Source organism: Tamandua tetradactyla, chromosome 2 (assembly GCF_023851605.1).
Source record: "Tamandua tetradactyla isolate mTamTet1 chromosome 2, mTamTet1.pri, whole genome shotgun sequence".
In the NCBI taxonomy this organism is placed as follows: domain Eukaryota; kingdom Metazoa; phylum Chordata; class Mammalia; order Pilosa; family Myrmecophagidae; genus Tamandua; species Tamandua tetradactyla.
The window spans coordinates 79,861,962-79,875,325 of record NC_135328.1 but is presented as its reverse complement, the minus strand read 5'-3'; the positions used below and the strand labels follow the sequence as shown (position 1 = coordinate 79,875,325).

Here is a 13,364-nt window from a genome sequence, read left to right as displayed (position 1 = left end):
CAGCACACCTTTTATAGTACACCTTCTGGAGACTAACACCCATTAATATGTGGTGAGTTTTTGCTATAACCTCACCCAGATTGGTGTTCTATGGAACACTGGTCTGCTAGAAACTAATGTGAGGATGACAGATAAAAACGTTCCATGTTCAAATAATTATTGTAAACAGTGTATAGAACAGTTTCTGAGCATTGTGAATCTGTAAAAAGGAATAAGGTGATTATTTCCCCTATTGACTTGATTACATTATACCTATTAACATTTTCCAAAAATAAACTATTGTTCCAAGGAAGATACCATGGGAAACACTAAACTAAAGAAAGAAGAATGTGAACCATGGCAAGGTAGCTTTAGTGTCCCAAACTGATCACCGGGATGGATTGAAGGGATGGAGGGAAAAGTAAGTTTCACCCATAGCACATGAAACATTTATGTGTACCCTTTGATACGCTGAAATTATGTTCTTTATTATATCATCAGGAAGTCGTGTATTAAATGATTCTAAAACTAATTGTGAATTTTGTACAAATATGAATACATTATCTTGCCCAGTTTACTTTAAAAAAATGTTTAAACTCTTTATTTGGAAATAATTTCAAACACATAGGACAGTTATAAAAATAATGCAAACTCCATGCAGAGAATTCCAACATCCCTCCATCCCTGCAGATAACATCATCCACCAATTTTAACATTTTGCCACTTTTGCTATATCATACTATCGTCTCTCCCTCAGTCTTTCAATGCATCCATCTATCTGTTTTTCAATCCATTTTCAGAACACCTGAGTGTATGTTGTATACGTCATGCTCCTTTAACACTTAATAACTGCCTGTACGTTTCCTAAGAACAAGGATATTTATCTCTGTAGCCATCTTAAATACAGTTATTAAATACAAGGAACTTAACATTGATATAAAGCTTATGCTCTATATTTCAGTTTTTTCATATGTCTAGATCCTAACCAGGATCACTTATTGCATTTACAGGCATACCTCATTTTATTCTGCTTCACCTTATTCCCCTTTGAAGATACTTTTTTTTTAAAATGAATTGAAAGTTTGTGGCAACCTTGTATTGAACAAATCTATTGGCATCATTTTTTCAACAGCATTTGTTCTCTTTGTGCTCACATTTTGGTAATTCTGATAATATTTCAATGTTTTTCATTATTATTATACCTGTATGGTCATCTGTGATCTTTGATGTTACTGTTATAATTGTTTTGCAGTGCCACAAACTGTGCCCTTGTAAGACAGCAAACTCAATCATTATTAAATGTGTGTGTTCTGACTTCTCCACTGACCAGCTTTTAGTTACCCTTGCTCTCTCCCACTTCTGTAGCTCCCCTTATTCCCAGGCACAGCGATATTGGAATTAGGCTAGGTAATAACCCTACAATGGCCTCTCAGTGTTTAAATGAAAGGAAGAGTCAGAAGTGTATCATTTTAAATCAAAAGCTAGAGTTGATTAAGCTTAGTGAGGAAGGCATTTTGAAAGCCAAGATAGGCCAAAAGCTAGGCTTCTGGCACCAAACAGCCAAGTTGTGAACACTAAGGAAATGTTCTTGAATGAATGTAAAAGTGCTACTCTGGTGAACACACAAATGATAAGAAAGCAAAAGAACCTTATTGCTCATAAGAAGAAAGTTTTAGTGGTCTAGATAGATGATCAAGCCATCCATTCCCTTAAGCCAAAGCCTAATCCATAGCAAGGCCCTAAACTGTCTTCAGTTAGCTAGCAGAGATTGGTTCCTTAAGTTTAAGAAAGGAAGCTGCCTCTATAACATCCGTACTTCATCTTATTGAGGCTGCCTTATATGTTACAAGTTGCATCTCTCTTACAACTTTCAGAAATATCTCTTTTTCTTTGGCGTTCAACAGCTTGACTGTCATGATGTAAGGTGGGTCTATTTGAGTTTATCCTGTTTGGAGCACATTGAGCATTTTGGAGGTATATATATTCATGTCCTTCATAAAGTGGTGAAGTTCTCAGCCATTACTTCTTTGAAAATTCTCTCTCCTTTTTATCTTTCTTCTCCTTCTTGGACCCCTATAAATGTATGTATTAGTATGCTTGATGTTGTGCCACAGTTTCCTCAGGCTCTGTTCACTTTTACTTTTTCATTCCTTCCTCTGTCTGCTCCTCAGACTGAATAATTTCGATTGCCTTTTCTACAGTTCACTGATTTTTTCTTCAGCCACCTCAAATCTACTGTTGAACACCTCTTGAGAATTTGTTATTTCGTTTACTGTGGCCTTCATCTTTGTTTGGTTCATTTTCATAATATCCATCTCTATACTGATATTGTTTATATTCATCTATAATTTTTCTGATTTTCTTTAGTTCTTTGCCCATGCTTTCCTTTTACTCTTTTTTAGAAGTCTTTTTCTGGTATGTCCCAGGTCGTGTCCTCCTCATCAATGGTTTATAATTCTTTAATGTCTCCTTTGCCTGGATCATCACTTCCTTTCTCTTTGTATGTTTTTTAATCTTTTAAAAAGTTCTGGACATTTTGATATATTTATGTGCTATTGCTTGGATTTAGGCTTTGAGGTGTGTGTTGCTTACGCTTGAATCGAGCTAGCATTATGGCAAAGCTTTCCTTAAATGTCAAGAGCTAACAAAAGTAGCAGAAAAGGAAAAGAAAGAGAGTATAAAATCACCTTTCCTAGTCGTGGCAGATTGATCTTTTGAGCATTCTTGAGAACTTCAGGGTTTATTCACAAAAGTGGTTTAGAGAATAGCTCCAGGCCAAAGCATAAGTGCCTCCTTGGTGGTTTCTACACGTGTCTTGTATTTGGCATGTACATGTGACCTTAGGAATGAATTCCCCCATTTTATAGATCAAAATGTACTCTCTTCCCTATGAAGCAGTTTCCTCATGTTTCTGGGCACTGCACTGTATTTCCTAAAATCATTAATCTCTGTCCCAGCCACCACTTCATTGCTGTCTTACATTGTTCTGTAGGAGATCTCTGTGAGCTGCCTTCTACACGTGGGACAAGTTCTGGGATGACTAGTCCCTCAAGGTCACCACCAGACAGATTGGGCCAGACATGCATGCTCCCTGTATGTGTACAATGGTTATTCTGCTCTCTCAGTAACTGGGACCAGAGATCCACACTGGGAATGTGAACCAGCCTCTTGGTGAGCAGATGAAGGCGAGGAGGAGCCAGCCACAGTGCCACGAGATCCTATTACTTTTAAATAGTCTTTGTGATAATTTGGTGCTCACCCTGTTACTGCAGGACTTTAAGTGTTTTCTGGGGCTGTTGGAAAGATGTTTCTGTCAGTTTTTTTCTGGTTTTTCTAAACTTCTGTTGGAAAATAGAGCCCTGAAGCATTTTCTGCCATCTTTAATGGGGCGGGGTTGTTTCTAGTTTCTTTTGTGTCTAGTCATATACATTCATGATGAGGGACCAATGTTGTGATAAATAAGTCAATATTAATGAAAAAGATGAGAGCTCTTATTATAAAAAATCCTGCCCATACTCCTGAATTGGTGTAGTGGGTTAACAACCCATAAGGTATAATTTGAAAACTAGTGCATCAGAGCTTTATGGAATCCTTACTGTATTTGAGATCATTAATGCCTTGAATCCCTGCTTTATTGACTTCCATGCATTTGGAAAATTAATTCTATTAGCACTTTTTAATGCCATTTGATAACATCAGTGTGTCCTTGAATACACTTTATGTCTTTTATTTTTCAGTGATATTCATAACTTTATATTCATATACTTTATATATTTTGCTGAAATTAAACTTCCATAGAATCTTTGGTGTGTGTGTATGTATATATAGTACAATATTATTATCCTTTTTTTGTAAGTTTTCTTCAACCTTGCTGTCATTCTCTGAAGATTGAAGTACTACTTTATTAACACTCTCTATGCTCTTTCTTTGCCTTATGTCTGTCAAGGAGTCTTTGACCACACCAGAGAATTATATCAAGAATAATTTCTGTTCTTATAAATTCAAAGAGAATTATATATATCTCTGAGGAAAGCCAATTGATAGAAATTTCCTGTTAGAATTCTATTTCCTAATGCTTTAGTCATTCAGGCTTATTTGTCCACAAAAATTAGGGCCTCTAGTTTAGCTAATTTCATTGCTGAAGATATAGATGGTAGTCAGTAAATATTTTATTGAATGACCTAATAACTCGATTTCTTTCATTGGCTACCCAGTGTGTATTTTCTCTGTGTCCTTTTAGGAAAATGTACTAATTTGTTGTATACAATGTATTTTTCAGCCTTAGACATGATTTTATTGTAAGATTTTTGGGTTAATGTTTCCCACATGTTGTTTTGACTTTGGTTACGTTATGTCAAATGGGTCTTGAAGAATCATAATTCAAATTATGGTTAAATTGTATTTGTTAAAATATTATTTAAAAGTATATTGGTTCTTCTTTTCAGATATTTCTTTTGAGATATTCAGCTCTTGACTGATTACTTGAGCTGACATCTGTTCTCACAGAAAAATAGGGTGGAAAGTTTTTCTTTCAATTCTATATATATTTTACTTTCTTATAAAATTTTCTGTCTTATGTTTAATTCTTGTTATTCTTATCAAATTGGTTATTAAATAATCTTCAGTTTAGTTTTGTTTTTAATAATTTAGACTCTTAATTTAATAAGAATATGTAAATACTCTAATGTTAGCTATAATAAATTAAGAAGCATGTATAATTGTAGCAGAGAGCTCATCTATAAAATCATTTCCTATAATCACTACTTAATGGAATGAGCCACTTATTTGAATGACAATAGGAAACCCAAAACTATTTGCTAATATTGAAATAAATTACCGAAATTTTAGGAATCAGTGGTGATAGCATTGGTGCTTTGCTTAGTTGATATACCTAGTGCAGAGCTGGCACACAGTGATACTGGGACCCAGGAAATTTTTAATGGAAATTTAATCTTTGGTGTAGAGGGTTAATATTTTTAGTTTCTATTTGATAATTAGAGAAAACATTGAATATAAATTCAGTGATTAATGGTACTGTGGCAGTACTTCAAGATGCTGAAAAAGCAGCAATACCTAAAACAAGAAACCCAGTTTGTTCCTTAAATTAATTCAACAGAAAATCATTGTGAAAGGTTAATAGACAAAATGTGATGTCCCATTCTAGTATGTTTCACTTCTTTGCCAGTTATTTAGGTTCTGTTTACTCAGAGTTTCAAATGACTCAAATACAGACCTTTAAGAATTTCCAAAACACTAGATTTGTATGTAATACTTTTTAATAAACTCATTATAAGAGTTTTTCAGGGGAAGGAAGCTATTCAATGAAGAATAATTACAGAAAACTATTAGAGAAATCTTTAACATAAAGTAGTCATTTTACTTTAACTATAAATTTATTTTGAAGTTAAGATTTGTCGTGATGAGTCTTTTCTAATATGTCATCATTTCTTGTAATTAAATTACTTTAGGAATAAATTTTTAGTAAATCCTATTAAAATTCCCAATGAATCTTATATGTTCTTAAAGAATCCCAATGAACATAATTAACTTATGATTATTTATGAAAAGATATCAGCATTATTAAGTATCAGTCTTCTACTTGGCTAACCTAAATTATTCATTTATTTTACATAGTTAAGATTAGAAACTTATTTTTCAAAGTGAAGTGATATTTGGAATACTAAATAAATTTTGTCTCAAAAAGTCAGTTCAAAGTTAAATAATTCTTTATGTCTCAGAAGAAGAGATATAAATACCTTCTATTTTGACAATGGGGAAGTGGAGACACATTGAATTTAAGTAGCTATGTCAAGGTAAAATTTAGTAACTTTGAGCAGCAGGACCCAAACTCTTATCATATATTACATCCTGCATGTAATAGGTTTTTTGACATACGATTCGAACATTAAAATGAATAAAATTGAATTCACTGTCTTGAACTTGTCCATATTTTACAGAAAAGGGAATTGAAGTAATTTAAATAGTGTTCTTAAAGGTATACAGCTAATAGAAGAGAGTTCCAAGAATGAAATTCAGACCATTCTGATGACCATAACCCTACTCATCTCCTCTCATAATATTGTTTGAAATAAGTGTTACCTCCACCAAATAAGCATACAATTTCATTATTACAGAAACACAAATAAGAAGTTAAAAATTATGTTTGAAATTCTGAAGTGCAAACAAAAACTCAGGTTACTTATTTTATTTAAAAATGTGGTTCATAAGTAATGCAAATACATCTTCTTAGTACTTAGAACTGATTCTTAATAAGTTTGTTTTGTGCTTATATCTAAAAATAAAGATTTATCTCAAGTAATATAATTAAAACCTCTAGAAGTGGTTGGACTATAATTGTTTGAACTAGGTGTTGAGGTGACAAAGCAATGTTTGGAATGTGTATTCTATGTCCTCTCCAAGAGTACTAAGCCCATCTCTTCATGATAGACCCCACAAAGGCTAACCATGCTACTTCTAAATAGGCCCAGTTAGATTTCTTTTTCCTTTGTAATCCTTGTGTTTCATTCCACCACAATCATGGATCCATGTGCTGAAGAATCTGTGTTACTGTGATTATTGTCCTGATACTAATCATATATATACTTGTAACTGATAAAGTAATCATGCCTTATGTATGGACAAATCTTTGTTTTGAAAAAGAGAAAAAAAATAACATAAGCTCATGAGTATTTGTATGTATGCTAATTAGCAACAGGGAAGGGATTGAAACTAATTTGATAGGAATATTTTGAAATTACTGAAGCGACTTGAAAAAAGTCAGTAGGTTGAATTTTTAAGTGAAGACAAACATTCTGTGACTTTAGGATCTCTCTCCTTTCTTTGCTTAAATACGTTGTAAAAATTTCATTCATATTTATTACTATTTTCTTTTAGATTTCCTACTGAGATGGGTAGCCTTGTATTTGAATCTTTATACTATCTTCTTCATATGTATATACCCGTGTTTTTTTTTTTGTATAATACAGAGCCAAGAAAATGATGAGCTAAGAGATGCCCATGAAAAACGCAAGGAAAGGCTACAGATGTTACAGACCAACTACAGAGCACTAAAAGAGCAATTAAAACAGTGGGAAGAAGGCAGTGGCATGTGAGTTACATACCTCATAAAGGCATCTCCCTAAATATTAAATAGAATGGTGTAGAATTATATAGGTGTTATAATGGCTTTTGTTTGACTTTAAAGAAATTATTTGGTAATCAATCCTTTATTATGAAATTTTAAATAGAGAATGCAATAAATAAAAACATATATATGCTAGCAATAATTATAGATTTTCCTGTCATCTGCAGGTATCATCAGATGTATGTAATCATGAATTATTAAACACCTTTTTAATATCAGTGGAGTGGCTTAATAAAAGTATATTATTTTAAAGCAAAAATAGTTTATATCCATGTTAACTGTTCCATTTGCTTATATGTATATTAAATAAAACCAGTCCTAAAATGTTTGTAACCCCAAAAATATATCTTAATTGAAAGACAAGAAATATGAAATCACATTGTATAGTTAACTATCTTAAAACTACTTCAACTTAGTATGCAATTTAAAATCTTTACTATCCATCAGTTTGTTCTGCAGCCTATCTGAATGAATAGGTGGTCTCAGTTCAATCACTTGGAACAGGTGTTCATATCTTAGTTATTCGTAAGTGGCTCCCCTGTTAACAGTATCAGCAGAGGGCAAAGGACTGAATGAGTACAGAAAATCTACTACCCTCTCATCTTTTGAGAGAGATCCTTTAGGGCAGTGTTGATGATACACATTGGTCTGTTCTGCAGAGAAATACTGTTTCTAAATTGGCCAGTACAGCTCTTTTACAAAATAAAAACAAAGAGTTTGTTTTATGTTCAGAAAAGGGAAACATAAAGGACATTTAGTATGGATTGTACTTAATTGACATACAATGTTTTCCTTTGACAAATGGAAAAAATTTCAAATTGCTTGTCAATAAACTAGTAATTAAGAATTTGTCCTGGATTTAGCCTATGCCAACCTAACTTTTCAGTAGCCACCAGAGGTGTGAAAACTACCCTCTAACAAGCACTGATAGTAGCTTTTTTTTTTTTTTTAAGATAGGGCATCTACATTCAGATCAGCTGGCAGTGAATTCTAGATGAGTTGATGGCTTATCATTCTTCTTGGAGAATGTGACAATTCAACAGTTTATATTTTATTACCAACAGAATGAATGTGAAAAACAGACCTAAGAATACCATGTCTGCTTTAAAGTTTGCTTTCCATATTAATGTTTTAGCTGAAGAAAATTGTGATATAGGATTTTAAATATCTATCTACTTAGGTTTTAGGAAATTTATCTGAGAAATAATGAGCCTGAATTAGAAATTTGGTCAACAGATACTTTTAAATAGAAAGGAATATATATATTATTGCTTTTGGCATGCTAAGAAAGCAACTTCATTTTAAACATAGGACTGAAATCAGAAAAATCAGGAGAGCAGATCCCCAACAACTTCAACAAGAAGATTCTGATGCTGTGTGGAATGAACTGGCATATTTCAAAAGGGAGAACCAGGAGTTAATGATTGAAAAGTGAGTTTCTTTTTTAATAATATGCCTTTTATTAACATTTGGGGGAATGTTTTTGTGACTTAAAGGCCATAAGAGAAATACCGTATAAAATTCAAAAATGAAATTGGTGTTTACCAAGGAAAGTAAAGGGAAAAAGACTGCTTTTAAGTATGTGTGTGTACATGTATAAATATATATATATCAATAACAAGTTATACATTTACAAGGGCTAACTGAAACTGTATAATATGATCTAGGGATTGTGTTAATTAATGTGGCTCTCATCTGTTGGAGATGTCACTCTTCATTAGCCTGAATTTTAGACACTGCCGTGCTTCATTTTTGGAATGAGGTGGAGAGGGGATAACCTAGCCAGCCATCCTTGTTTGATCTCCTAGAAACATACGCAATGCAGAATGCCTGAGCTCTCTTGGTTCCCTGCCCTGTCCTGCTAATCCCAGCTGAGCTCATTATGGTGTAGCCTTGCTGCTACTCTTGGAACCAGAGCTGTCCAAGCTAATTACTAGTTAGCAGCAGAACTGCCTGTTAAGGGTATGGTGTGGATCTGCTAACATGGTCCTTGGTAGTGACCTGCGAAAAACACGAGGGAATTACTTTCTTTCTTGCTGTGCACTGCCTGTCCTTTGGGCTTAATGCTGATCCCTTCACATAGGTCGTTTAGCTGCCCTAAGTAAAAAACTTGATGAAGGATACTCATAGTTTAGAAAACATACAGTTTGCTTCCTTGATCTCATACTTCACAGGCTATTATATTCAGCCTGGCAAATAAAAAATACTCTTTTTTTAATAGACAAAAAGTTATTAGACTAACATAATTAGCCTCTTCTGCTACTTAATTATTTCTTCATTTTCACTTGTTGACACTCAGACCATGCAATTTATTTGGAAGCGTGAAAGTCTTTTAGATTGCTAGAATTTAGCAACATGTGACATATGTAATTAAATATCACTGAATTTTCTTAGCTCGAAAATCAGAATCTTGTTTTATATACTATGTGATAACATATAGTTTTTGATTGTACCATTTTTCACATAAAGTTTTGAGAAAATGTGTTTTCATGTGTTAACTGTATGTTAACACATACAGTTAAATGTGTATACTCCCAATTACCCTCTTAGCGTTAAATGTTTGATGCTGACAATGGAGTCTTTTAAATGAAAATTATTTGATAGATTATAGGATTTGTCATGTACACATTTCCTAATTTATCAGCTTTATCGTGGTATAATTTACAAACCATACAATTCATTTGTATAATGTATAATTCTATGGCTTTTATTATATTCGGAGTTGTATATCTGTCATCATTATCAATTTTAGAACATTTAATCACTCCTAAAAGAAACCCTTGCACCCATTAGGTGTCACCTTCCAATCCCTTCATTACCCCAGCCCTAGGAAAACACTAATCTGTTTACGGTGTCTATAGGATTGCCTATTTAGACATTTTATATAAATGGAATCATACAATTTGTTGTCCATTGTGACTGGCTTCTTTTAATTAGCATTCTGTTTTCAGTGTTCATCCCTATTGTAGCATGTTTCAGTACTTTCTCTGAGAATCTTTAATGATCTTTTTTGTTAGTTTTCGGCTCCCAGCTTCTTGTCATTAACGCAGTTTTGTCTCTTAGCCATGTGGGGCCTGGGGCCTAGGGCCTAAACTTCCACCCCCACTCAGATCTCAAAATCTGAAGCCCAATGGGTGGTATTTGATTCAGGTCATTCAGCATTATAGGTCAATTTAGTTTACTGGTAAGGGTTTCTCCTCTCTTCTTGATTTCTAGATATTTATTATACATGCTTTCAGTAATATGTACTAACAATTTTTATTATTATTTTAGAGCGTATCTATGTGCTAGAAGGTGGGCAGGCAATTCAATATGTATTTTTTATAGTGTAGCATATGTTTGTGTTTAGCCAGTTTATTTACATATAGTAAGAAAAATCACTTACATTAAAGATTTTATTTTCCAGATCCTCAATAAAACTCAATTACAACATGTAGTATTTAATATTATTAATATATTTTTGTCTTTTTTACTACTTTATATTTTATAACTTTAAACATGTCTTTTCTGCCCTTGTTTTCTGCCTTTATTCTACATTATCCCTTAACTTACACATTTCAAATAATTTGTTTTTATTTTGGTAGGATGAATCTTCAAGAAGAATTGGATGAACTTAGAGTATATGTATCTGTTGATAAGGCAACAATACAAGAATCGAATACATATATGAAAGAGGATAGAGAAGGTAAATTATTTGTGAAAATAAATATTTAATGGGCAGTTTTTACGATCTATTTCTTGATGTTCTAGTTTCAATTTTGTCTAATAATTTAACCCCTGTTCTTCCTCTGTCCACTGCTTTACTCACTGATGATGCCTGAAAACTTCCTCCTATCATGAGAAAATCAAATGAATACCTCAAAGCCACTGTTAGAATCTCTTAAAAATTAAGATATATTTAGCAAGGAGAAAAGATACTCATTTTATTTTTCATTGAGAAGATTTTCCTACTTTACAATTTTATAGATATAGTTCATTTACATTTTCATTTTTCTGGACATTAGTTAGTTCTCATCTATTGTTTGGAACCAAAATGGTTGCGTTAGAAGATGACTTAGAGAACTTCAAATCTGCAATCTCCCTGACCACTACACTGAAAGTGTTCAGAAATATGGACTGTCATTCTTCTAACTGCAACACGATTACTCCTTGGTTAAAATCAAAATAACTATATTGACTTTACAGCTTCAGTCAGCAGTTCAGTACCTCATTAGCAAAAGCAAATAAAGTTGATATGGCAGGTTTTCTTCTAATTTAACCTTACCAGCATTTGAATTATAACTTTTTAAGTATTGATAATTCATACTTAATAATTAGTTTCCATATGCATATTATCTGATTATCCCAATCACTATTGTTCTTCCAGTTCTGTTACTAAGGTCACTTGTGAATTGTGAAGACCATGTTTAATTCCCTTTATTTTACACAACTGATAGGCTTCACATTTCAAGCTTACTCCTTTACTGCATTCTAAAACACTGGTTTTCCCATTTTACCTCTTACTTCTCTTGTCTGCATCTTCTCTGTCACTTATGATGGACTTTCTTACCATTTGTCCATTAACTATTAGGATTCTATAGAACTTTATCCTTGCTTTACTTTTTTTTTTTTTAAAGTAATGACATTATTGTTTTTGGAAAAACTATATATACTTAAAAACATTCAAGCAATAAGAAATAATAAGGGCGGCCCACGGTGGCTCAGCAGGCAAGAATGCTTGCCTGCCATGCCAGAGGACCCGGGTTCAATTCCCGGTGCCTGCCCATGTGAAAAAAAAAAAAAAGAAATAATAAGAAGAAAGCCAAGGGAAAAATCTTAGCTCCCAATCACTTAAAATCCAAAATTTAACATTAAACAAATGCATTTATAGACATCTCTTAATCCTTAAATAGAAAGGATAGATAAAGTATTTTTATAAAAAAGAACCATAATACATGCTATTTTTTTAAAAAGAGACTTACATTTAATATTTTTGGAGTCAACAAAATAGAAGGAGAAGTTAAAGAAACTTAAACTTAGAATGATGTTTTAAAAAACTTTATAAAAATACCTCTTCAGGAGGCAATAATTTCTAAAACTTTCCTGCTAAAATTGAAAAGAAATATTAAAAATATTGAAGATGGAATTACTCTCTATTTTTAGAAAAATGTATTTCAATTTTAGATAGTGTTATAAACGAACATATTGCCATGCAAGATTAAAAAGCCCTAGTATTCTTATGGAACATTCCATTTTTTTTCTCCTACCCCCTGAGTTTCATATGTGAAATTATTTTTATTTTTTCTATTCTATCAAGGTTTATAACTTTAAAATTTAGTCTTCAACAATAATTTCCTCAGTTTAAAATTCTTCCTCCAATATTTAACAAATTCAGAATTCACCACATATTTACTTTTTTAAATGCAATTTTATTGACATATAGTCACATACCACATAATCATTTAAAGTATACAATTAATGGTTCACAGTATCATCATATACTTGTGCATCCATCATCACCATCTGTTTTTGAACATTTTCATCACTACAAAAACAATAAAAATAAGAATAAAAATTTAAATAAAGGTAAAAATGAATGCCCAAAACATCCCATACCCTCATATCCCCTATTATTTATTTATTTTTGTCTTTATTTTCTTAGTAATCTGTCCATACACTGGATAAAGGAAATGTCAGTCACAACTTTTTCACAATCACACAGTCACACTGTAAAAGTTTTATGGTTATAATTCATCTTCAAGAATCAAGGCTGTTAGATTACAGTTCAACAGTTTCAGGCATTCCCCTCCAGCTACTCCAATACACCAAAAGCTGAAAAGGGATATCTATATAATGCATGAGAATAACTTCCAGAATGACTTCATGACTCGATATAAAATCTTTCACCCACTGAAACTTTTTTTCTCCTCCCCCTTTGGTCAAGAAGTCTTTCTCAAACCTATGATAATGGGGCTAGGCTCATCCCCAGTAGTCAGGTCCCACAATGCCAGAGAGTTTTACACTCCTGGGAGTCATGTACCACATAGGGGCGGTGAGTGTTTCTGTACAGTTGGCTTAGAGAAAATGGCCACATCTGAGAAACAAAAAAGGTTTTCTGGGGATAACCTTAGGTATAATTATAAGCAGTTTGAGCTTCTCCTTTGTAGGAATAAGTTTCATAAGGGCAAGCCCCAAGATTCGAGGGTTTAGCCTCTTAAATTGGTCATTCCCATTGCTTGCAAGAATATCAAGTCTTCCCTAG

The 13,364-nt window shown here is 32.8% G+C and overlaps 1 protein-coding gene across 9 annotated transcripts in view; it reads left to right on the top strand.

Annotated features, from left to right (window-relative positions):
* CNTLN (centlein) overlaps positions 1-13,364 on the top strand; it is a 417,071-nt gene that overhangs the window by 256,635 nt on the left and 147,072 nt on the right. For all 9 annotated transcript variants that reach the window (XM_077148088.1, XM_077148087.1, XM_077148091.1 and 6 more), the window contains 3 exons: positions 6,966-7,087; positions 8,435-8,554; positions 10,708-10,808. In XM_077148088.1, the coding sequence (XP_077004203.1) occupies positions 6,966-7,087; positions 8,435-8,554; positions 10,708-10,808 (343 nt within the window). The remainder of the gene's footprint in view (positions 1-6,965; positions 7,088-8,434; positions 8,555-10,707; positions 10,809-13,364) is intronic.